General features: G+C 37.9%; 2 protein-coding genes across 10 annotated transcripts in view; one reads left to right on the top strand and one right to left on the bottom strand.

Moving 5' to 3' along the window:
- CBR4 (carbonyl reductase 4) overlaps positions 1-25,655 on the bottom strand; it is a 155,609-nt gene that overhangs the window by 34,205 nt on the left and 95,749 nt on the right. The window lies entirely within an intron of this gene.
- PALLD (palladin, cytoskeletal associated protein) overlaps positions 1-25,655 on the top strand; it is a 432,781-nt gene that overhangs the window by 401,226 nt on the left and 5,900 nt on the right. For 4 of the 7 annotated variants that reach the window (XM_050791710.1, XM_050791714.1, XM_050791715.1 and 1 more), the window contains 6 exons: positions 147-197; positions 2,027-2,248; positions 7,187-7,336; positions 17,038-17,132; positions 18,998-19,130; positions 24,622-24,829. In XM_050791710.1, the coding sequence (XP_050647667.1) occupies positions 147-197; positions 2,027-2,248; positions 7,187-7,336; positions 17,038-17,132; positions 18,998-19,130; positions 24,622-24,829 (859 nt within the window). The remainder of the gene's footprint in view (positions 1-146; positions 198-2,026; positions 2,249-7,186; positions 7,337-17,037; positions 17,133-18,997; positions 19,131-24,621; positions 24,830-25,655) is intronic. The other 3 variants (XM_050791711.1, XM_050791716.1, XM_050791713.1) reach the window with 2 other exon arrangements.

Genomic DNA, 25,655 nt, shown 5'->3' with positions numbered 1-25,655 from the left:
AGAATGGTTGTGTGAGTACTCACAGTACCGTTACTACCAAATGCTTATTGCTAGCACAAAAGTTTCACTTAAGGAAAATTGGAAATCTTGCTGCATTCTTATTATTTCTATTATTAGTCTTCACATGTTTTTTTCTACCATTACAGGACATTGGTTCTCCTCATGCTTCTGTAGGGAGTCCTCTGGATGGTCAAAAGGTTAAGCTTTTCACCTTTCTTCTTCTTCCAGTCTTTCACTGTGTCTATTTTCTTCTGTTCTTCCTGTTTTACGTGTGTTTCTATCTTTTCTGTCATATGTTAATTATAAATGCTATGACCAGTGTCTATTTCATTTAATATCAGATACGCAAAATTACTGCAACATGAGTTTTCTTGTCATGTATTTACCAGCTTGAATTTATTTATTTATTTTTATTTATTTATTTATTTATTTTTGAGATGGAGTTTTGCTCTTGTTGCCCAGGCTGAAGTGCAATGGTGTGATCTCGGCTCACTGCAACCTCTGCCTCCTGGGTTCAAGCGATTCTCCTGCCTTGGCCTCCCCAGTAGCTGGGATTACAGGTGCACACCAATATGCCTGGCTAATTTTGTATTTTTAGCAGAGATGGGGTTTCACCATGTTGGTCAGGCTGGTCTCGAACTTCTGACCTCAGGTGATCCAACTGCCTTGGCTTCCCAAAGTGCTGGGATTACAGGCATGAGCCACAGTGCCTGGCCTCTGACTTGAATTTAGTTCTGTCATTAGTGGATACTCTGAACATTAAAGCAAGAAAAGTTTTTCATTTGTTATACCTTTCTATGGGGAAAAAATGTGCTAATTCTTCAAGTGATTAATTTGATAGCAATTAGATGAAGCAAAACAACTTGTGGTATAATTCTTGCAGTTTTATTCATACTGTTGTACTTCTTCCCTCAAACCAACAAACTGTTTTTTAAACACTGAGTAACTTCTTTAAGAGGAAACATCGTTAAAGTCATCTTTCATTTAATATTAAATAGGGAATATTTTACGTAGACTGCCTTGTCTTCATTGCACTTTTTCTTTTTTGTTTTGGAGACAGGGTCTCACTCTTTTGCCCAGGCTTGAGTGCAGTGGCACAATCACGGCCCACTGCAACCTCAACTTCCCAGGCTCAAGCGGTCCTCCCACCTCAGTCTCCCAAGTTGCTGGGACAACAGGCATGTACCACCATGCCCAGCTATTTTTTTTTTTTAATTTTTTGTAGAGATGGGGTCTCACTTTGTTGCCCAAGCTGGTCTCAAACTCCTGGCCTGAAGCAATCCTCCCACCTTGGCCTTCCAAAGTTTTGGGAATTACAGGCATGAGCCACTGTACCTGGCCTTTATTGCACTTTATAGGCAAGGAAATTGTAGGATACACCTTCATCACCATAGGAATGTTGATGGACTGTTTGCTTTTGTGTTTTAGGCAAATTTTGACTAGACTGTCCTATTTTTTCTTCTAAAGATGGTGGGTTCCTAGCAGCTGCAGAGCTGAGGAGGAGGCCCTTGCAAGGCAGGGATTGTTATAGGTGAAAAAAACAAAACAAAACAAAACATGGTACCATTTTTGCTAAAATTGTATTAATATGGCAGCTGTTTGCCACATGTACTGTTAGCCTTCTGGAGAGATGCACCACCCTGCATCAGCTTTTACCCTACAGAAGGAAATCAGCGTTCCATTATATTTTATTGTTATCAACAGTTTAGGAATACATAGCTTTGCTTTTGCCTTTTTCTTTCCTTCCCCTTCTTTGCCCTTGCCTGAGAGAAAAGAAGGAAAAAAAATTGATCTTTCTTCCCCCGCTCTTTTTGGATGATAGGACTTGAAGACAATCTGCAATACCATATAAACTCACTTCCAGATGTTTTTTGTTTCATATGCAATTGAATTGGGCTCAGACTGTGTTTTTAAGCTCTATGGTAAAAATACCACTGTCTTCTAGGTCCTTATTGGGGGGCAGGGATAGACTTGACACTTTGTCAGAAGGGATTGAGTCTGCTAACTTAAACTTTCCTTGATACAGGAATACAAAGTCTCCAGCTGTGAACAGAGACTCATCAGTGAAATAGAGTATAGGCTAGAAAGGTCTCCTGTGGATGAATCAGGTGATGAAGTTCAGTATGGAGATGTGTCTGTGGAAAATGGAATGGCACCATTCTTTGAGATGAAGCTGAAACATTACAAGATCTTTGAGGGAATGCCAGTAACTTTCACATGTAGAGTGGCTGGAAATCCAAAGCCAAAGGTGAGCTGGGAACATGGCTTTTTAAGAGTCATTCTCTGAGGAAAGGTTTAGCTTCCAAAATATAGCATGCTGGTAGGAGACAAGAGATACAAATGATCTTTCTCAATACCCACGATATAAAGGGTTTTAAATATTCTGAAGTTCTGGGCCATCTTCAGGAGGCATTAGAAACCAAAAAAGGTGGTAGGGGAGTGGAGTTTGGGTTTGAAGAATAGAGTACAGAATAACTAACAGGGAGCTCTTCACACACCTATATCATTTATTCCTCATTGTTACTACCAAATGGCAAATAACTAAACTGAGTTCTGTGAGGTGAGTTTCCAAGGTTAGAGAGCTGGTGAGTGGCCAAGCCTGCATATGAACCCAGTGCTCTGTGCCATACAGAGAAGTAATGCTCACCACTGGTTGTAATAACTTACAGTCTTTAATCAAAACACCAAGGCTGCTTCTATTAATATTTACAGAGGGAGGTGGGGTGAGGAATATTGTTTAGAACGGATAATGACAAATTCTGATACCATGCAGGACTAGGATGACCTGGATGGGAGCCCTCCATGCAAACATATGGAAATGCTGGATAAGGAGCTGCCCTCTCTTTAAAGGCAGGCCTTAGAATCCCTGTTTACTAGCCCAGCAAGGCGATAAACAAGAGTACACTTTTCCCTAGAACTTGAGTGAAAAGAATAAAGAAGGCAAAAAATTAAAACCTCTAAACTACACTATCATATGATAGGGAGCCAAAAGCTGCGAAATGTGAAATTTAGTGCTGGATGATTAAAATTCTTAGAAGCAAGCAAAACATTGCCCTATATAAAGGTAATAATATGTGAAGAAATAACCATGAGGAGAGTTGTGTTAGGCCATTTTTGCATAAAGGGATTCCTGAGACTGGGTAATTCATAAAGGAAATAGGTTTTATTGGCCAAGCATGGTGCCTCACACCTGTAATCCCAGCATTTTGTGAGGCTGAGATGGGTGGTCAGGAGTTTGAGACCAGCCTGGCCAACATGGTGAAACCCCATCTCTACTGAAAATACAAAAATTAGCTGGGCATGGCGGTGGGCGCCTATAATCTCAGCTACTCAGCAGTGACCGCGAGATCATGCCATTGCACTCCAGCTCGGGGCGACGACAATGAGACTCCGTCTCAAAAAAAAAAAAAAAAAAAAAGGTTTTATTGGCTCACAGTTCTGCATGGTATACAGGTATAGTACTGGAATCTGCTCCTGGTGAGGCCTTAGGAAGCTTACAATCATGGCAAAGGCGAAGGTGGAAAAGGTGAATCACACAGCAAGAGTAGGAGCAAGAGAGAGAAGTGGTGGAGGTCCCAGACTTTTAAACAACCAGATCTCATGTGAACTAACTGAGCAAGAACTTACTTATCACCAAGGGGATGGTGCTAAACTATTCATGAGGGATCTACCCCCATGATCCAGTCACCTCCTGCCAGGCCCCACCTCCAACATTGGGAATCCCATTTCAGCATGAGATTTGGAGGGGACAGACATCCAAACCATAGTAAGAGTCAATAGTACAAGAAACAGAAAAACAGAAGGCCAAGTATTGCACGATATTGAACAATCTTTAAGTAGCCTCTAAAATAACTTTAAAATGATTGAAACAATTTTAAAAAGAATGGAAACTATAATGAAAGAACAAGAATACAAATTTATAAAATAAGCATAGAGCAATGTACTCATTGAAATAAAAAGCTTAATAGTGGCATAAAATGAAAGAAGGAAAAGTGATAAAAAAAAATACATACCTGACACTTTTAGGTGTTAATTTCCAATAGCTCCATGCATTGTTTTATTTTTCCACTATGGCAGGTTTTACCATCATATTCTTTTCTTAAAACTGACATGCAACGCCAAAGTCAAAGATCAAAGAAAAAAGCCTTGAATTTTCAAACCCTATATACTTTCTAATAAAATGGGATTTTTAAAATAAACTCCATTGTTGTAGAAAACTTTTTACAATATTCTTGGCATAATTTACGTTAACAGCTGTGTATTCACAACATGTTATCAAAGGCATGTATTAAATTTGTAGCTTATGAATGAAATTCAACAAGGAATTATATCTTGAACTTCCAAGATATTCACAAAAAGATTCTACATTATTTTCAAAACTTACACAAGACTTAAGATCACTGATCAAGTTCTAAGATTATTGATTCTTATGGAATACTACATTAACTTGAAAGATGGGCTTTTGTTTTTAATATAACTGTATTTTCTTCCTAATATAAATTTAAATGTTTCACAGCTAACTTCATTGTTTAAACTTTTTATTGTTAAATGTTACTCTTTCATCCCTCCTTCCTGTCCCTCAACCTTCATCCTCCTTCCCATTCTTTTCTTCCCTCTCTCATTTATTAAAGGTCTACTTTGGCATATGCCATATAAATTACATTAGGATTGTTAAAGTATGGAATATTCATGTTTAAAGAAATACATGTTTTTTAGGCTTATGTTTTAAAAATATTTTATTCCTCCCTTGACATGCTTGTTCTAGTCGAGCCATAGGAAGATTGAAAGTAATTTCTAATTTACCCTATTCTCATTCTTGTGCCCTCCCGAATTTCTCCCTGCATTAGTAGGCTTGGTAGAATTTTGGAAATATTTCTTAGATCTTATTTGAAAGTTATATGCCCAGTATAATGGAGGTGAAAAAATATGATTAAAGAAATAACTCAAGAACTGGCATTGTGGCAAGAATGCAAAAGGAAGAAATTGTATACTTATTACAGCTTCTTTTTTCCATCAGAAATAGTCAACCATAGCCAGGCGCAATGGCTCATGCCTGGAATCCCAGCCCTTTGGGAGGCTGAGGCAGGCAGATCTCTTGAGGTCAGGAGTTTGAGAACAGCCTGGCCAACATTGTGAAACCCCATCTCTACTAAAAATACAAACCATTAGCTGAGCATGGTGGCATACACCTGTAATCCCAGCTACTCAGGAGGCTGAGGCAAGAGAATCACTTGAACCCAGGAAGTGGAAATTGCAGTGAGCCAAGATCACGCCACTGCACTCTTTAGCCTGGGTGACAGAGCTAGACTCGTCTTAAAGGAAAAAAAAAGGAAAAAGAAAGCATCAACTACTAAAAAGTAAAATAATTATGAAGTATGATACTTTACATAATTTAAGTTTTAGAACTGAAAGTTATTAGTCTAGTTGATGATTACTTTTTAGATTCTAGAGTTTAATACATAATATAGTTTCTGTAAATTTGGAGCTATCTGAAAAATGTGAGTTTGAAAAGTTAGAGCAGTCATATCCTGATAATTCATGCATTTATTTAGTGCTATATATTTCTAGTCTTTTCCTTTCTTAGGATGGAGGTTTCAAAAAGATTTTTCAGATTCAAATACTTTGACAGACAGTTGAATTTGAATGCCAGTTTATGTTACCAATTTACATACTGATTTACATTAAGGAAGAAGTTTGTTTTAACAACTAAAGGGTCTAAAGTATATTTCTTTTGTTAGGAATCAGTTAGGAATACTTTTGGCTGCAAGGAACAAAAAATGACAACAAAGAACTTGCTGTGGCTTAAAAAAGGAAAGGTTTATTTGCTTATCTAATAAGTCTGGAGGTGGGGTAGCTATTAATTCAGCATCTCAGTCATGTTAGGGCTGTTGGCACTGTGATTCATTATGATGAGCCTATCTTTCAACTGTGTTGTTCCACTAAATCAAAAATAATAATGAACTTAGCCAGGCATGGTGGCTCACACCTGTAATCCCAGCCACTCTGGAGGCTGAGGCATGAGAATTGTTTGAACCTGGGAAGCGGAGGTTACAGTGAGCCAGGATTGCACCACTGCACTTTGCACTCCAGCCTGGGGCACCCTGTCTCCAAAACAAAACAAAACCTCAGAACTCAGACATCCATGGACAATTGGTTTTGTTTAAAAGTGAGGGAAGGAAGGAGGACCTTTGGACTACTTTAAAATATTGTATTTAGTCAAAATTTACTTTTATTTTTCACATTTTTTTCTTTTGAGACAGGGCCTCAGTAACCTAGGCTGGAGTGCAGTGGCATGATCACGGCTCACTGCAGCCTTAACCTCCTGGGCTCAAGCAATCCTCCTGACTCAGCCTCCCAAATAACTAAGACTATAGGCATGCACCACCACACCTAGATTATTTTTTTTTTAATTTTTTGTAGAGACAGGGTCTTACTATGTTGCCCAGGTTGGTCTTGAATTCCTGGGTTTGAGCAATGCTCCTCAGCCTCCCAAAGTGCTGGGATTATAGGTAGGCATGAGCCACTGTATCTGGCCCACATTTAATTTTTTAACCGAAGTTATATATCTGAAAATTATTATACTTTTCAATACTACTATGTTTTCTTTAACATAATGGGGATAGGTGACATTTAACCTTTGTTCATATGCTTACTGGCCCAGAAATGAAGCAATAGTGTTCCACCCATCACCAACTCTTAGTTATTACCTCCCTCCCTACCAACCTCTTTTATTTGTCAAACACAATTCAGTGAAATGGTTAGAGTTTGGGGTCTGCTTTTGTTCTCCAAAACAACCTTTTTACTTTTATTTTATAAACAATACATTTTAATTGCTGGTACATTTGAAAAAAGAAAGAAGCAAAAAGAAAAACGGCCTGTAATGCCACTTCATAGAAATAATCATTGCCAAAATTCAATATATCCCTTCATATAAATAATATATGAATGTAAGTGCCACATTTTTAAAAACAAAAGGAAGGTATGTAATTTAAAAACTCCAATAGAATTTAAATGTTTACCTGCTTTTTTTCACTGAAAAATCAGTTTCTTATTCAGGTATTTGGTTTAACGTTTTAACATGAAAACTCAGATCAGCTCTGCAAACCACACTGTGACTGCTTTCAGTTCTCCAAATAGAGTAGGAATACACAAACTCTTAATCTTTAATCTTTGTTTCTATTCCCAGATCTACTGGTTTAAAGATGGGAAGCAGATCTCTCCAAAGAGTGATCACTACACCATTCAAAGAGATCTCGATGGGACCTGCTCCCTCCATACCACAGCCTCCACCCTAGATGACGATGGGAATTATACAATTATGGCTGCAAACCCTCAGGTAAAGAAGGGTATAGTTCTGGGCTCAGTTCTGTGTCTAGTGCTTACAGGCATTTGATTGGACAAAGGAACTATTTAAAAGGTGAAGTTAAGAAGTTTCTTTGATTTATGAAACTATTTTTCCAAATTCTGCATCCATCTTGGTTTCAGAGGATAGAAGAATTCTTTGTTTCATGAATATTTATTTATTCCATCAGATGTTGTTCTATAGGAATGATTATGGTGCAGATGTTCATTCCTTCCACAAATATTAAGGGTCTAATATGTATACACTTTCTATGTGGGTGATGGGATTGCGTGGTAGACTGGAGAAAGTCCTATGGTTTAAAAAAAAATAAAAGCAATTAACAAATACATAAATAATATAAATTTACATGAAGTTATATTACTTTACATAAATAATATAAAATTACATGAAGAAAATAAAGGAGAAAAAGAGAGTGAGTGGCATACATAGGCTGTATAAGAAAAACTCAACAAAGTAAAATATTTTCAAAGAAACATGAGTGGGATTTAATGTGCAAATGTAGACAAATGATAATTTTGTTAGCATTCAGGTTTATCAGTTTTCATCAAAATGTTTTCTCTTGTATTTGCCTTTAACTTAGGGTCAAAAAATCAGTTGCCTTCTTAGAATTTAATAGGAGGCTGCAGGTATCGTGTTGCCAGTTCAAGCCTGCAAATTCTTTTTTATTATGTTATACATTTTAGTCACTATGCTGGATATAGGGGATACAAAAATGAGTAAGAAGTTATTTTGTACCTTAAGAGCTCAATGTATGACAGGTAGTTTTACTAAGTCTGTAAAAGTCGTATAAATAATACACTTTTAAAAAGGAAAAAAAAGGCACGGTAAAACGAACAGTTTTCTCTAGAAGTCATCTTTTTAGACTCTCTGATCTATTTATATCATTCCATATTATTTCTTTTGAAGAAAATATTTAGCATTAGAAACTATGTAAATAATTTTAATGATGCTACAAACTTTTAATTAAAGTTTCTGGCCCGGGTACAGTGGCTCACACCTGTAATCCCAGCACTTTGGGAGGCTGAGACAGGTGGATTGCTTCAGCCCAGGAGTTTGAGACCAGCCTGGCCAACATAGTAAAACCCTGTCTCTACTAAAAATACAAAAATTAGCCAGGTGTGGTGGTATGCACCTGTAATCCAAGCTACTCAGGAGGTTGAGGCACGAGAATCACTTGAACCTGGGATGCAGAGGTTTCAGTGAGCTGAGATCATGCCACTGCACTCCAGCCTGGGTGACAGAGTGAGACTGTTTCAAATAAATAAAGTTTGTTCAAAGTTTATTATATTCTGATATTCCATGGTCATATAAATATATTTTTCTGCAATAATATTAAGATCAGAATGAAAACAAATTATCCAGCTAATCAGGTTGTGATAGAGCACAGCAAACTCTTCACTGTTAATGAAAAGCTTCTATATTAATGCACATTCTTGAAGTTCTAAACTTTTTAATCAATGAACACATGACCATCACCCTGAAAAAGTCTAAATCACTATTATGAAGTTGCATTTTAATGTTTGTGTTTATATTTGATATATATGAAGAAACAAAAGTGGAACTTGCTTTTTTTAAATTTTTTTTGAGACGGACTCTTGCTCTGTTGCCCAGGCTGGAGTGCAGTGGTGTGATCTCAGCTCACTGCAATCTCCACCTCCTGGGTTCAAGCAATGCTTCTGCCTCAGCAGCACCACACCCAGCTAATTTTTTATATTTTTAGTAGAGACGGGATTTCACCTCAGGTGATCAACCTGCCTTGGCCTCTTTTTTCCTTAATATATTTTCAGTGCATTTCCTTGACATTAACAAATTCTAGCTTTTGGTTTAGTTTTTTGCCTGTTGAAGAAAATGGTGGAAAACTGACAAAATCCAAAATTTTTCTTCGTGTTGGGTCGTTTATTCTTCTTTTGCCGTAGAAAGGCTGGGATATATTATGGGATGGAATTATCTGTAGTCCTTAAGTATTTCCAACACTGGGACCCTGCTATTAATTTCAAGGCATTTTTCTTAGCATGTTATAAACTGTTATTGGAATAAGTCGTTTTATAGAACAAAAGAATATAAATGTAAAACTGCAATTGTGAGTCTGCTTAGTGTCTTCCTCAAATTATAGTAATGCATTTTTACATGTGGAAAAGTTCTCAGTGGGGAAGGACTGACTAAGTGGCCAATGGCAGTGTGCAGAGTTTAAGACAGCAGGCCAGCCTCGGGAGTCAGTAGTCTCCAATCATTTAAACTCTCTTGACAAATTATTATGAAGTCACTAGATGAAGGTGAGCTGCTGAAGATCTCCCTTGGATCATTCCATATTACATACATGTAACATCACATTGTACCCCACAAATATATACAACTATAATTTGTCAATTAGAATAAAAAATAAATTTTATTTATTTACATAGAGACAAGGTCTTCTTCCTCAGTCACCCAGGCTGGAGTACAGTGGCATGATCATGGCTCACTGCAACTTAGAAGTCTTGGGCTCAAGCAGTCCTCCCACCTCAGCCTCCCAAAGCACTGCCATTAGCCAAAAATAAACTTTTAGAAAATAAATGTGATCTTACCCAAAGCCCAATATATAATGCCAAAAAAAAAAGAAAACCTTGTAAACATAGGGAAAAAAGGAAAGGAAGGAAATAAAACAGAAATGGTACTACATACGCCAAGATTGTAGGGCAACACTGATGATACCAAAAAACCTAGGATGAGGCCGATAGGCCGTGCAGTACAGGGGTTACGAGCATGAACTTTGGCATCAGGTGGATCTGAGCTGGAATTCTAGCTCTTCCACTCACTACCTGTGTGACCTTAGCAAGTCACTTAACTTCTCTGCCTGTTTCCTCCTTTGTAAAATGAGAATAATAGTAATACAGATTTAAATAGTACATGTAAAAAGCATTCAGTTTACCTGGCACATATAGTTTCAGTAAATGCTATAGTTTCAGTAAATGCTACTTATTGTCATTATTTTCATTCAGAGACAGTAACTACCCCATCTTAAAGCAACAGGCCTACAACAGAAGCCTGTGGAACCAGATCAGTAAAGGATCAGTTCCGTGTCTAGGTACTCCGTTCCCACAGTACTGTCAGAAAGTAAGCAAGTCAATTTGGGATGGAATTTCTACCCAGTATGTTGTTGGTGTGTGGTCTTCTGACCTCCTGGCTTTTCCATTTTATCACCCCCATGGGAAAGAACTTAGGCAGCAGATGTGGCTGTGCCACAACTGCCACAGCTGTGGGCTTGGGTGGAGGAGCTGTGAGCTAGAGGACGGCCACACCCATAGCACAGCTGACATCAGCCACACATGAAGCTGGGAAGCTGCTCTCTGCTCTCAGCACCCTCAGGCAGGGCCAAGAGAAGCCCCAAAAGAGAGTGATCACTGCCCTCATTCCAGGCCCCAGTAATTCACTGCTTTACAAATCCCAGGCTGAGCCCCATGGTTAACCCTCTCTGGTTCTTTGCTCTACCCTTTGGAGAGAAGACAAAGCCATGAGAAGTGGACTAGACCAGCCCTCCTAACAGAATATCCTATCCAACCTGTGATTTCAGCCAAAGGTAAAATAACTACTCTGGGTCTATCAAAAGGAGCAAAAAAGCAAAGATTCAAAGAACCCGCGCATCACAGTAACCAGACCAGTTCCTAACACTACCTATTAAGTATTCCAACTGACTCCAAAGATCAGTTGACACTCCCAACATCTTAATTAAGGGGAAGGGCTAAGAATCTTCTTTACCTAAATAACCCAAGACAGGCAAAAGGAAGGGAAACTCATGAAGTGAGTCTGAGTCTAGGCCTCAGTGTGTAGATGTGTATGTCCCATTGAAATTGTTGTGAGAGAATTTCGATATTTATGGCACTTCGCAGTAGTAGTATTTGTTCCAAGTTTCTGAGCATGTTGCCTGGTTGATTTTAATTCCAAGAGTAAAACCCCTCTTTTCTGTCTTGGGGTCTTTAGTAACTGGTATGTCCAAATATGGCAGATTGAAGTTCTGTGAGTCATCACTTAAAAATTGGAGTGAACTTTACTACCCATTAGAAAAACAAAGTGGCATTTAAACCATAACCAGTGACAGACCATTTTTCTACCTAACTCTTGGTTAAAGTTACCATTTGTTGCTATAGGGATGCCATTCTGGAAATGTTTAACACTGTTAGAATCTCAATTTTACAACATCTATTACCATATATTAAAACATTTTGTTCTTGTAATTTATGAATTAAGACATGAGTTGAAATAGTCATGTCATAAAAGGTGGTAAAAAAAATTCAAAATCGCTAAATCTTTCAAGATATAGTAATCCCAAAAGCATAAAGTATAGTTGACAGAAAACTGAAGTTGACTCCTTACTTCCTTAATGCCCTTTAGTTACCTTAAATTTTGAAATGTTAAAGCTATTTGGGTTTAGAAAAAAAAAGTATTTAAGTTTGAAAGGGAGAATACATGTATGTTTTCTAGTATACTGTAGCCCAGATGATGTGAAATGACCAAGGAAAAGAGGAAGAGTAGAGTGGAAAAATTAGTTCAGTAATGAAACACAGACGGTAGAGCTCTCCGGAGCAGTGGAAAATAATTACAGCAAGCAGCCAAGAGAAGAGTGAGAACCAAGGAGGGAGGAAAATATTCAAGTTCAGCAGAATATTTATAGAATATGATATTTTTCCACCTGGGTTAATCTTTTGGGAATAAGAAAAACGTTAGATATTGTTGACTGCATCCAAATTCTACTTGGGATAGAACACACAAACATATACTGGGCTGTATGTCACACTTGAATGTGTGTAGCTCAAGCAATTCAGAAGAGACCAACGCAATCACATAGTTTAGCAAAATAATGAGTGATTGTGCAGTTACACCAAACAGAATGCCAAAATGAGGATCACAAATACAGTTTATTTTAGACTCTAATCCTATCTTTAAGAACAACTACATCTAAACACGAATGTTTTACTTTGTTTTGTTGTGTTGCTAAGTTACTTTGTATCGCACTTGGATTTTGGAATGGGTATTCTGCAGTTTGATGTTTCCTCAAACTGCATTATGTATACAAGTGGCAAGCTTTTATGAAGACCTGTGTGCCACAAGTTAAATTTCATAAACTATGAAATATAAATGTTATTTCCATATTATATAAATAATTGGCCTTGCACAAGGTATGAAATAATGTTTACAATCTGGATGTTTAATACAGAATCACTTTAAAAATTCAAACTTATTTGTAATGTAAGTTTTAAACTCTGTGGATTTGTTTGGAATAGAAAAGTAACACACAACTGAATTAAATATAAAATGTTAGTTTGTTGCTTGTGTTTTGTTTTAGCATTATAAGGTTTCCTGGCTCATTTCAAGCTTCACTTTAAACATTCCCTTCCATTATTCTTACGTTAATAGTAAAGCATATAGAAATGAGAAAATTAATAAAAGCAAATGCAACAGCATTAATGTGCATCAGAGCCTACTATGATTACCAGGGTTATAGGCATATTATTATTATTAAAATCACTTATTGCTAATTCTGTATGATCTTTGTCAAAAACAGTATGTTCAGACTTAAAAACCTGAACTTTCTATTATGCACATTGAAGACATCTTTTTAAAAAAGCTTCACTGATCCCTGGTTTTTTTTTCTTTCCCAAACAAAAACGACAAAATTATACAACTTCATAGTTTGGATGCTCTCTAAATGCTCCTGGTTACGTATTGGTTAGTAATATATTTAGCCAATAACACTATATAAATCAAACTAATAATTCTGCCTCCCGAAGACCACACCTTCTTCCCCTTTTCTGTTCAGAAGTGAAGGCTGGTATCAGAATAGAAAGATTACAAATGGTAACTATTCCTTTTTCTTAAATTTGGGAAGTTAAGGAACTATTCTGTGGCAATATTTGTATATATGGTTTTAAGCAGTAGCAGCGAAAACCTTGAAAACAGTGTAGAAATGTGTGACCTTTCCAGAGTAGTATGCCAACCTGTTTTGTTTGTTTGTTTGTTTTTGGGGAGGGGAGGAAGAGGCAGGCTAAGCATATCAAGGATCTGTTTAGAGTTGAATAGGGCATATTTCCTCCTCCACATCAAGTGCAGCCACCACACTAACAAGCACATTTCAGTATGATTGTGCTTAGCACCTTTCAAGCACCAGCAGAAGTTAACAAGGTTAATCTGCTTCCCACATAGTCTGCCTCCTATGCCAAAGGTATTTTGTTTTTCCTTTGGAGTAAATTACATTCTAATACCAAGAGAAATAAAATCCCATTACATAAACAATTCTAAAGGATGCCTCAAAACTGGTTATTATAATTATATCCATAGTGAGTGCTACAATAATTTAACATTTTGAGCACTGGCTTCATGTAAAACACAATGCTGCCAGGTGCTTTACAAGTATTAATGCCTTTAATCTTCATAAGAACCCATTAGGTATTAACTATACAGTCCTGTTTTACAGAGAAGGAAACTTAGAAAGATTAAGTTACCTACCTAAAGTCACTCGCCTGTAAGGGACAGCAGAACTGGTTTACAAACTTAGACTGATTCCAGAGCCACTGAGTGCCATACGAAGGTATTTGAGGCCCATCCCAGGATTAAGAGTACTAAGTGGCAGGGGAGATATTGGTTAAATATGAAGGAGTTTTAAAAGGAGGTAAGCATACACCTCACATAAAGTATATCCACATGGAAATTCTTACCAGGGTCCACCAAGCTGCTGGGGCTCCTAAAAACCATCTTGATGCATGTCCATGCATAATGTCTCAGACCCATGGTAACACAGTACCAGCTATGAGGAATTTAATGATAATTTATGATGTCACATATCATTTGATATTTATAAAAGCATTTAGGTTACATCATTTAACCCTTAAAACATCCTTGTGAGAGATATATGTAGCATCCCTATTTGTACAGAAGAAGAAACAAAGGCTTGAACAAATTCAGTGATTTGCTCAAAGTTTTATGAAAAGTCAAAACTCAAATCCAGATTAGTGGGATGGGTTTGTTTGACTGTTTGTAACAACCCATACCTCCTTGTCCAAATTCAAGGTTAAGTCTGAATTTAACTTACATTACATCTAACTGCATAAATAATTAGCTCATTTTAACTTACTGTGGATCTTCTGGGCTTCATGTCACAAGGAAGGATATATCCAAATCATCATGGAAGCCGCAAAGTACATAATAAGCCATATCCCGTATCAGTACAATTGAAGCTATTTGTGTAAAACAATACACATACTTCCTTGTCCTCAACCTCCAAAAAGAATCATTAATTTTATGTGTCCATTTGTTATCTTGTATGATGCATCAGTTGGGTAGTTCATGATGGGGGTCTTCTAAGCAAGTTATATCTAGATTTTCTATAGTAAGTACAGATCTGGAGAAGTTGGATGAAATTAATTTTTAGATTTCAAGCTAGTTTAGGGAATCCTAAATGTTTGCCAAGAGTTTAGCATGAGAGAATCTGTATCAAGTGGCCTGTGCTTCAGATACAGTTAATCTGAGTTAGAAATAATTCTCCTTCATAATGTTAGACTTCATATCTCCTTGGAAATTTTCAGGAAACACAGTGTTTTAACTGTGACCTCAATAGCAAACACCGTGAGTGCCAGAGGGAGTCACATATGTAGTGGTATAAAACTAGTCATGTTTGTTTCTTTGTGATGACCTCTTTTTGGTAATTCTTCATTCTTCTCCTGTCTGTATTACATTCCTATGTCTTTGCCTTTTCTGGGTGGTGGTAGCCCTAAAGAAGTCCAGGTTTTAGGAGATCTGCAGAGACCTCCCCCCTAGTTAGAGTCCTGCCCTTCACTGAATCCTACTATGAGTTTTTTTCTCTGCATTCCCTCCACGAGTGCCCTCACCCTGACCCTCACTCCAGTCTACTCACAGTTGGAAAGCAGTTCTTCAAAACACACAGAACACTGCAGCTTCTGTTACCTGTCTCTATAGGCAGCTTGCAATGAAACTGAGAGCCAATGGAAGAATTTTATTCTGAGTGTAAGTGCATGAGGGCTTCTCATCAACTGAGCTAGAATTCACTAAGTCTAATCATTGATGGTATATCTGCTTCTTGTTTTTCCTCTCTTGCTGTTACCTTTGGCAATCATCAAAATTTAGAAGCGTTATCTTCTCATTCTTCTGAGAGAGTGAAGGAGAAAAATCATCTCTTTTGCTACTGTGCTGGTAACAGTGAAAAAAAAAAAATTAAGAGAAGGAGCTGAAACAAAAACCAAAGTAACAACATGTGGCTTATCCATGTCATCTGGGTGCCCTGAGTATCACTTGTCTATTCACATATGACAGCATTTATCAATCTCTTTTTTTGCTTTTATTATTTTTAATTGACATAATGATTATACATATTTATGAGGTACAGTGTGATATTTCAAAGCATGTACAAAGTGTGTAATGCTCAAATCATGGTAATTAGCATATCTGTCACTTCATTTATCATTTATGTTGGAAGCACTCAAAATCCACTCTTCCAGCTATATGAAAATACACAATAAATTGTTGTTATCCTACAGTGCTGTGAAACACTAAAAACTGATTCCTCCTATGTAGCTGTAATTTTGTATCCATTAACCAACTTCTGGCTATCTCCCCGACCCCACCACCCCATCAAAATTTCAATTGACAAATTTGAGAGATAAAATACAGGGTTTTTTTATTATTACATAGGCCCTTATCATATGACCCACATATTTTAGGTATTTAACTGCTTCCGGTTTTTAAATCTCAAATATTTTCATTTCATGAGAATATGGCTTCATTTACTCATGAAGCTCTCCTTATCATCCCATGCATACTTCTTACATAACACTCATTTTATCATTATCATGCTCATTTTAATATATGGTTTGAGAAAGGGATGCCAGTAACTTTTTTTTTTTGAGACGGAGTCTCGCTCTGTCACCCAGGCTGGAGTGCAGTGGCACCATCTCAGCTCACTGCAACCTCCGCCTCCCGGGTTCAATCAATTCTTCTGCCTCAGCCTCCCAAGTAGCTGGGATTACAGGTGTGTACCACCACGCCCAGCTAATTTTTGTATTTATTTAGTAGAGACGGGGTTTCACCATATTGGCCAGGCTGATCTCGAACTCCTGACCTCATGATCCACCCGCCTCAAAGTGCTGGAATAACAGGCATGAGCCACCGCGCCCGGCTAGCCACTAACATTTAATTTGTATATTACTATATAGTATATATTAGTATATTACTATAATTAGTATATTACTAAAAAAAAACTGAAATCATCTAGGTTTGATTTCAGAATTGGCTACAGCTGGTAGATGACCATGAAAATGAAATCTTCACAAGAGACTGATGTCCTGCTATATTTTACAATTCAGCGTCGTGTGTTATGGAGACCTTTGCTGGTTACAATTAATCAAAGGTTGTCATTTTAAATACCATCCTAGATAAAACAGTAAAGCTTACTTAAGATTTCCAAAAAAGACCTTATCACCTTCAAGTTCTTCAGGTAAAAATAGTTTTACTGAGGCACTGAACTCACAGGGAAAGTGTTTTTCTGAAAAGGGTTAGAGCGATTACTAACATGGCACACTGATTTGTTATGAAATAATGTCTTATAGGGAATAGGATAGTAGGCATGATAGTGCTTAGTGGTTAATAGTTTTAAATAACAAATCATTTATTTCCTGATATTTCTATAGGGCCGCATCAGTTGTACTGGACGGCTAATGGTACAGGCTGTCAACCAAAGAGGTCGAAGTCCCCGGTCTCCCTCAGGCCATCCTCATGTCAGAAGGTATTTAACATGTTCCTTCCCATAAGTGTCGCTATTATTTTATTTATTACTATAAATTTAGTACTATTAGAATCATATAACCACAAAAGTAAACATAATTGGAAGACAGAATATGAATACAAACCTGAAGTGTGTGGCTCCTTGATTATTCTCCTTTGCAATGCAGAAAGGGAATAGGAACAAACATTTGCTGATGTGTGCTAAGCCCATTCAGATATACTATTAGTTTGTTAAATAGACATATTCTATAGACAAATAAATCAAGAATCAGCACTTTTAAATGGCATATGAAAATACTACTAAATGGTACACAAATGTTGGAAACCAAACTTCTCTAACCAACAGCTGTGTGAGTTGACCATTAAAAGCTATTGCCACTAGGTTTCTTAAAATCAGCTCATTTATTAATGTTCATTTTTCAGTCACTTAGTTCAAAACATAAGACCATTAGACTACAAATCTTGTAGGTAAGATTTGTCACATTTTAAATACTCAGATATCTGCTAGCAATAGAGATGCTTTCCATTCCTGGTAGTTCTGAGTCTATGCAAGGACACTGACAGAACAATGGTAGGAAGGGATAGAGAAAGGATATTACTTCTTAGTAACAAATTTGCACTTAAAGAAAAAAATACAGTAAGTCAACCATACTGTCAACTTGGCCTGTTTAGATATTTTATAGACAGAATATTCTCAAATAGTCCTGACTCTAAATTACAGGCCATAGGTGCGAACGCCTTTAGTGAAGAGAATACATAGTTAGCTCAGAGAGTAGGCAGGAAAACTGAGTAAGCATCAAACAAGTGGTGTGTCTACACCTCCTTGGTGTGACTGGATCCACAAAGACTTTTGTTCAACATTTGGTAGACAGTTCTGGCACCAGAGCATGTGCAGATTAACTTCATCATGGCAATGCCTGTTCACAGGATGCTAGCCTGTATCTTTGAGTATAAACACCGCATATACAGTATTCAGTCCATTGTCCTGCGTTATTCTCTTTGCTTTTCTTGTTGTCCACAACACATTTAAGCCTTTCCATATATCAGTGGGTCCTGGAAAGCTTTTTCTCATGAATTAGATCTATACTTGGAGAAGGGTAAACTATATTAAAAAGCTAATAATTATTAGCCTAGTATACTTCTTTCATTTGTTCCACTCTTGTTTTTCCTAGTGAAGTGTTTTTAAACTTTTCTTATAGTGACTACAGACAGAATTTGTATTCAACATCTTTTAAGTCTTCCCTGCAATTACTTTCAACTGTATTCCTCTTAAAGGTTTCTCTGGCAACCTTTAAAAGTGACAGAGATGCACAGAATCTAGGAGATTTGTACAATCTCATTTTTTAAAGCAAAAAATAATGCCTCTAGGCATATGGATAACTAATGCAAAAGAAAACTTGCCTAAAAATGTAATTTGTTTTCCTGCTTAATATAAAAAGGAATTTTAATTAAAAATATATTGAATTTTATAGGATCATCAGAACTTTTAATTTCCTACAAATTTGAAAATCACAGTGGAAAGTTCTAGTAACTTCTGTTGAAAAAGATTTGGTAATAAATGAGCAATAATGCTACTTTTCATAAAGGTTTAAAAACATTTAGGAAAAATGTTAATATATAATACCCCATTTTTTTTCATTTCCCCTTTTATGATTTATAGTACCCTGCAATTGGCAGATAATTAAATTTATAGTAAACTTCCAAATTAAGATTTTGCTTTTCTGATTTTTTAATGTATAAATCTTAGATATAGGGATCAGATAAGGAAATCATATTATTAACCCATGTATTTTAAGAAAACAGATGACTAAAAGTCTATAAATAACTACTATCTGTATTTCTGTATGTCATCTTTCTTGTTTCAAGGCCTCGTTCTAGATCAAGGGACAGTGGAGACGAAAATGAACCAATTCAGGAGCGATTCTTCAGACCTCACTTCTTGCAGGCTCCTGGAGATCTGACTGTTCAAGAAGGAAAACTCTGCAGAATGGACTGCAAAGTAAGATTTTGTTATTGCTTGCATATCCTGTTGCCTCACTTCTCTCTCACTTGCCATTTCTCTATAGTTCCTTTTGGGGAAATTACATAAAGTATAAAATGAGGGCTGGGCACAGTGGCTCACACCTTTAATCCCAGCACTTTAGAGGCCAAAGCCGGGTAGATCGCTTGATCCCAGAAGTTCAAGACCAGCCTGGGTAATATGCAGAAACCCATCTCTACCAAAAATACAAAAGTTAGCCAGGCGTGGTGGCATGTGCCTATAGTCCCATCTACTTGGGAGGCTGAGTTGGAAGGACTGCTTGAGCCTGGGAGCTGAAGGCTGCAGTGAGCTGTGATCGAACCACTGAATTCCAGCCTGGCTGACAGAGCAAGACCCTGTCTCAAAAAATAAAATGATTCTAGCTTAAGGGGGGGAAAGTGAAATATGCTTTCCCCTGGATATTTATATATTGTTTACTATGATTCTTTACTTTTAAATCTAAATTAAATATGTTCTTTACTCAGAACCCTACATGACATACTCTAGAAAGTCATCAGGAGTTTTATTTATCCCTTTAAATGTTGAAATAATAAATATGATAAATCTACCATGTCTTCATTCTTTTTTCATACAAATTTTGTATCCATATATCTACTCTGACTTTTATTCTTCCCATTTTCTAATTCTTCTTTTTTTTTTTTTTTTTGAGATGGAGTTTTGCTCTGTCACCCAGGCTGGACTGCAGTGGTGTAATCTTGGCTCACTGCAACCTCCACCTCCCGGGTCTCCTGCCTCAGCCTCCTGAGTAGCTGGGATTACAGGCATGCGCCACCATGTCCAGCTAATTTTTGTATTTTTAGTAGAGACAGGGTTTCACCATGTTGGTCAGGCTGGTCTCAAACTCCTGACTTCATGATCCGCCCACCTCAGCCTCCCTCCCAAAGTGCTGGGATTACAGGTGTGAGCCACTGTGCCCAGCCCCCATTTTCTAATTCTAAGAGAAGTGAGGGTGACATCTTTCTTTCATCTGTTTTACAGCAGAGCTTTTTGTTTTTTTGAGACAGAGTCTCCCTCTGTCGCTCAGGCTAGAGTGCAGTGGCATGATCTCGGCTCACTGCAACCTCCACATCCCGGGTTCAAGTGTGATTCTCCTGCCTCAGCCTCCTGAGTAGCTAGAATTACAGGTGCGTGCCACCACAACCGGCTGATTTTTTGTATCTTTAGTACAGACGGGGTTTCACCATGTCGGCCAGGCTGGTCTCAAACTCCTGACCTCGTGATCCACCCGCCTCGGCCTTCCAAAGTGCTGGGATTACAGGCATGAGCCACTGCACCCGGCCTACAGCAAGGCTTTTTAACCCACGGTCCTTCGGTAGGCAGGCTTCATTAGGTGTTTGAACTCTGAAATTACCTACAAAATTATGTGTGTAAGATAATTTTCATCCATTTCTCAAAGGAGTCTAGGGAAAAAATGTTTAAGAAACACTGCTCTAAAATTTTTTGTTTGATTTCTTTTTTGCCCCACTATTTACTGATCTTAAATTTAGTTTAACTCTTAAATATGGATAAGGTTTTAAAAAGTTATTTGGGCTCCCTCTGCTGGTTTCTGTGGGATATCAGAACACAAATATAAGCTGCTTAGAGGATTTGGGCATTGTTTCTTCAGAAAGTAAATCTGGGATTGTAGAAATGTATAAAAAGAATAAATATAACAAAAATATTTTATTTCTCAGGATCATTTTTTACAGTATAAATACACAAATTGGGTTTCAGTCTATATATATATATGAGTGTGTATTTACTTCATTTTTGGTCTATAATTAAGAATTATACAGTAGAGCTACCATATGATCCAGTTAATTCTACTAGTGCTTATATATCCAAGGAAAATGAAATCAGAGGCCGTGTGTCATGGTGTACACCTGTAATCCCAGCACTTTGGGAAGCTGAGGCAGGTGAATAACTTGAGGTCAAGAGTTTGAGGCCAGCCTGAACAACATGGTGAAACCCCATCTCTACTAAAAATACAAAAAGTAGCTAGGTGTGGTGACACGCATCTGCAGTCCCAGCTACTCAGGAGGCTGAGGCAGGGGAATCACTTGAACCTGGGAGGCAGAGGTTGCACTGGGCTGAGATCGTGTCACTGCACTCCAACTTGGGCAACAGAACAAGACTCCCTGTCTCAAAAAAAAAAAAGGATATTAGTAGCAATATCTACATTCCCATGTTCATTGCAGCACTATTCATAATAGCCAGGCTATGGGATCAACCTAAGTGTCAACAGATGAATGAATAAAGAAAATACGAGATATATATACATACATAGACACACGGTGGAAAATTATAATCCTGTTATTGTGACAACATGGATGAACCTGGAGGACATAATGTTAAGGGAAATAGGCCAGGCACAGAAAGACAAATACTACAGGATCTCACTTACATGTGTAATCTAAAAAAGTTGAACTCATAGCAGAGAATAGAATGGTGATTACTAGGGGCTGGACGGGGAGAGGGAGAGTTGGGAAAATGTTAGCCAAAGCTTATAAAATTTCAGTTTTAGACAGGAATAAGTTCAAGAGATCCGTCGTACAACATGGTGGCTATAGTTAATAACAACGTACTGTATACTTGAAAATTGCTAAGAGTAGGTTTTGAGTGTTCTTACCACAAAAAAACATGTGAAGTCATACATATGTTAATAAGCTCAATTTAGCTATTTCACAGCACATATTTCAAAGTATGTGCATAATTATATATAATTTTTATCAATTAAAAAATACTTTTAAAAATTCATACAGACCACTTGTAAAATGATGTTTTGTGTTAACCAGGAGAATTTTATTTTAAATAGATCATTAGATTATACCAAGGAATTATTAATTTTATGTATAAAATGGAATTGTGATTATATAAGAAAAGTCTTGTTTTTAGAAATGCATACTGAGCTATATGGGGGTAATAGTATATGAAATCTGAGATTTATTTTAAAATATAAAAAAAAAGAGTGACTAAATGATGGGTATATAGACATTCACCATACTGTTATTTCTATTTTTAATCATATTTAAGAAAGAAAGAATAGTACTGTCTTTCACGGGACTGGCACATAACTGTCCTTAAAACTCCTGCCATTAAAAGAATATTGGAAACAAAAAGTAAACTGCTTATTTATTTCACTATGATGATCTGACCTGGATAAAGAAAATGTGAAAAATCGGCCGGGCACAGTGGCTCACGCCTGTAATCCTAACACTTCGGGAGGCCGAGGCAGGTGGATCACCTGAGGTCAGGAGTCCGAGACCAGCCTGGCCAACATGGTGAAACCCCATCTCTACCAAAATACAAAAAAATCAGCCAGGCATAGTGGCAGGTGCCTGTAATCCCAGCTACTCAGGAGGCTGAGGCAAGAGAATTGCTTGAACCCGGGAGGCGGAGGTTGCAGTGAGCTGAGATTGTGCCCCTGCACTCCAGCCTGGGCGACGGAGCGAGACTCTATTTTTTAAAAAAAAAGTGAAAAATCTTGCCACATGTACAGATCAGGAAGAAAAAAAAAAAAATCAGTGTATTTAAAGCTTTGAAAGAGGAAAAAGTCCTGAAGATAAGCCAAACACCAAACGCTAAAGCAGCGGTTTGCTTTTCCTCCAAAAAGCTCCCTCCCCTTTTAGCCCCTGAGGAACATTCCTAGACACTGATTATCCTTGACTGGTATTCAATTTTCGGGAAAATAAGTAATTCCACTCCTATAGCAACAAGCATGCTTTTCTCTCCCCACTATGTCCATGTGCCCTAAGAGTAGAGATCTAGTTACATTGTGACCTGCCGGTGGGGACCTTCAGCTCCTGAGATCATGCTGTCTTTACTTAGCCAGGAGAATGGGTTAGAAAAAAGGTAGAAGGGGCATTCTCTTTGCCTCAGCATGAATAACTATCCACTGGGTAGGTTCACTGTGAATCACGTGGTTTGACAGTACCCGTGCTTTGGGCATCTCTCCTACTAAACATACTGTGGCTTCAGTCAGTAGATGGCTTATCTAGGATCTAACCTGGTAAAGTAGGAACAAGCAGTGCCGCTTCGTTTCTAGATGTGGGAATAAGGAGCCTGATCAAAGGTGTCCACTCCCTCTTCCTCCACACCACTTCTGATGACCTCCAAACAGGTCAAGCACTGTATATGGAGAGCTGGGGACAGCAAGTGGATAGATGGGAGAACACAGAGCCTAAGCATCTCAGAAGCCAAGCTGCCTAACTACTGCTGTTTGTTTCCAAAACCTCTTCATCCTTTTAACCAGTCATTTAAGTTTACTTTAAATGCCGTAGCCCTTTGCCACATGTGTGGTGGGAGGCATCCTGCAGGTAATATCAGTGAGTATCACGTAGCAGGAATGGAATTTGTGAGTCCTCTGGCTGATTCTGGCAAAGCTGGTTCTTCAGAAGAACTGTTTTGCAGTCTAAGTGACATATTTTTGTATATAACTTCCTACTAGTAAAGCTGGGGGTAGGGGGTAAAAAGGCCTTCCTTAACAGTGCATTTCTTCCATTCAAAATCAAGGGCAAAACTAAAAAGCTGGCAGATGGCAACCATCCTGACCCTTTGCAGCACAACATGTTATTAGCAATTAAATGTGCTTTTATCTGATCTCTGGTCAACACAGCTGTCAAGGCCTCAAGATTTTATGATGTTTCCATTGTGATGGTAATTTGTTGAGATGGCTTTCTGGATAATTTCGTATTGCTCTTGTTACTCAGTTTCAAGGATTATAAAATAATAATAGCAGCCCTACGTGCTGACGAATGCATTCTCCATAACTACGGCTACTCCTTGATGAGAAGCTTTACAGTACTGTGTATAAATGCCAGCTGAGTATTTGTTATTGTTGAACATCTTTTTTCAAAAAAGCACAGAGCCTGGTGCTGACATCATCCCATTAATCTCTATAGCCCTGGGCAAGGTAAGACAATGACCATAATTTTTTAAATCCCATCTCAGTCATCTCTAGGTTGCTCTGTAAGAATTGTTTAGATGTAAGCTGGTGAGTGCTCAGGAAGCCACTGAAAAGTTTTAAGCAGAAGAGTAACATGAGCTGATAGTAAAAGCCATCTCTTGGCTGGGTGCAGTGGCTCATGCCTGTAATCCTAGCACTTTGGGAGGCTGAGGCAGGCGGATCACCTGAGTTCAGGAGTTCAAGACTAGCCTGGCCAACATGGTGAAACCCTGTCTCCACTAAAAATACAAAAAATTAGCCTGGCGTAGTGGCAGGCACCTATAATCCCAGCTACTCAGGAGGCTGAGACAGGAGAATCGCTTGAACCCGAGAGGTGGAGGCTGCAGTGAGCTGAGATTGTGCCACTGCACTCCAGCCTGGGCAACAAGAGTGAAACTCTGTCAAAAAAAAAAAAAAAGCCATCTCTTGTGCTACTGAAGGAGGAATTTATGCTGATCTGTTCGCTATCAGTGATTTCACTCTGTTTTAATACAAAAAGTTACATGTATTTCTTTTATGATTTAGGTCAGTGGGTTACCAACCCCAGATCTAAGCTGGCAACTGGATGGCAAGCCCATACGCCCTGACAGTGCTCACAAGATGCTGGTGCGTGAGAATGGGGTGCACTCTCTGATCATAGAGCCAGTCACGTCACGTGATGCCGGCATCTACACATGTATAGCCACCAACCGAGCAGGACAGAACTCATTCAGCCTGGAGCTTGTGGTTGCTGGTAGGCTCATCTGTGAATCCTTGCTCTCTGACAGAATGAACATCAGACTTACAAATGTAAACTAATTCTACATTACTAACCAATATGGAAAATACATCAAAGTATTGAAAAAGTAGATTGTATCATCAAAATAGCCAATGAGGACATGGTTATAAGGCCTAGCAAAACAGAAACAGAAATCTTTCATTTCTCCCACTAACCTGGCAAAGAGAGAAAAAGATTTCATTAGCTCTTTTGGGTCATTCGACCTCCTGTGTGTGCAGTGGCCCTCAGTGTTACACAGAGAAATAGTAACAGCAGTATGGAATCCAAGAACCAAATAATTTGCTTACATATATATACACACACATATATATGTATATATATACACACATACACCCCTAGTTTTTAAAACAACATTGTCATCTACCCTCAAAGTCATTGTCAAACTACACTCACATTTGCTTTTTCACTGATTATTCTGTAAAAGTGTTGTTACATGAAGTCTTATGCTTTGAGAAGCCTAAAAGGAAAACACATTTATGGAAAGGTTTTTATACCATCCTTAAGAGTTAGGTGTAAGTAAAGATTCTGATTACCTGATCTCTTTTAAGAAAGAACATAACAAAACATTTATTTCTTATACCTCTTTATGCAAAGTGCTTCATGTACGTTATGTATCAGTTGGCCCTCACATCAGCCTTATGAGATAATCACAGCAAATCTTCTCTGACTTTTACCAGGGTCCCACTTAGTAAGCTGATGATTGGATTTAACACAATCTGTTGATTCCTAGTGCTCTTCTAAACATAACTAAGTCACTGAGCTCTTTCAAGAAATAAAGCAG

Source organism: Macaca thibetana, chromosome 5 (genome assembly GCF_024542745.1).
Source record: "Macaca thibetana thibetana isolate TM-01 chromosome 5, ASM2454274v1, whole genome shotgun sequence".
In the NCBI taxonomy this organism is placed as follows: Eukaryota; Metazoa; Chordata; class Mammalia; order Primates; family Cercopithecidae; genus Macaca; species Macaca thibetana.
The sequence above is the reverse complement of the archived record's forward strand: the minus strand, read 5'-3'. Positions and strand labels throughout refer to the sequence as shown.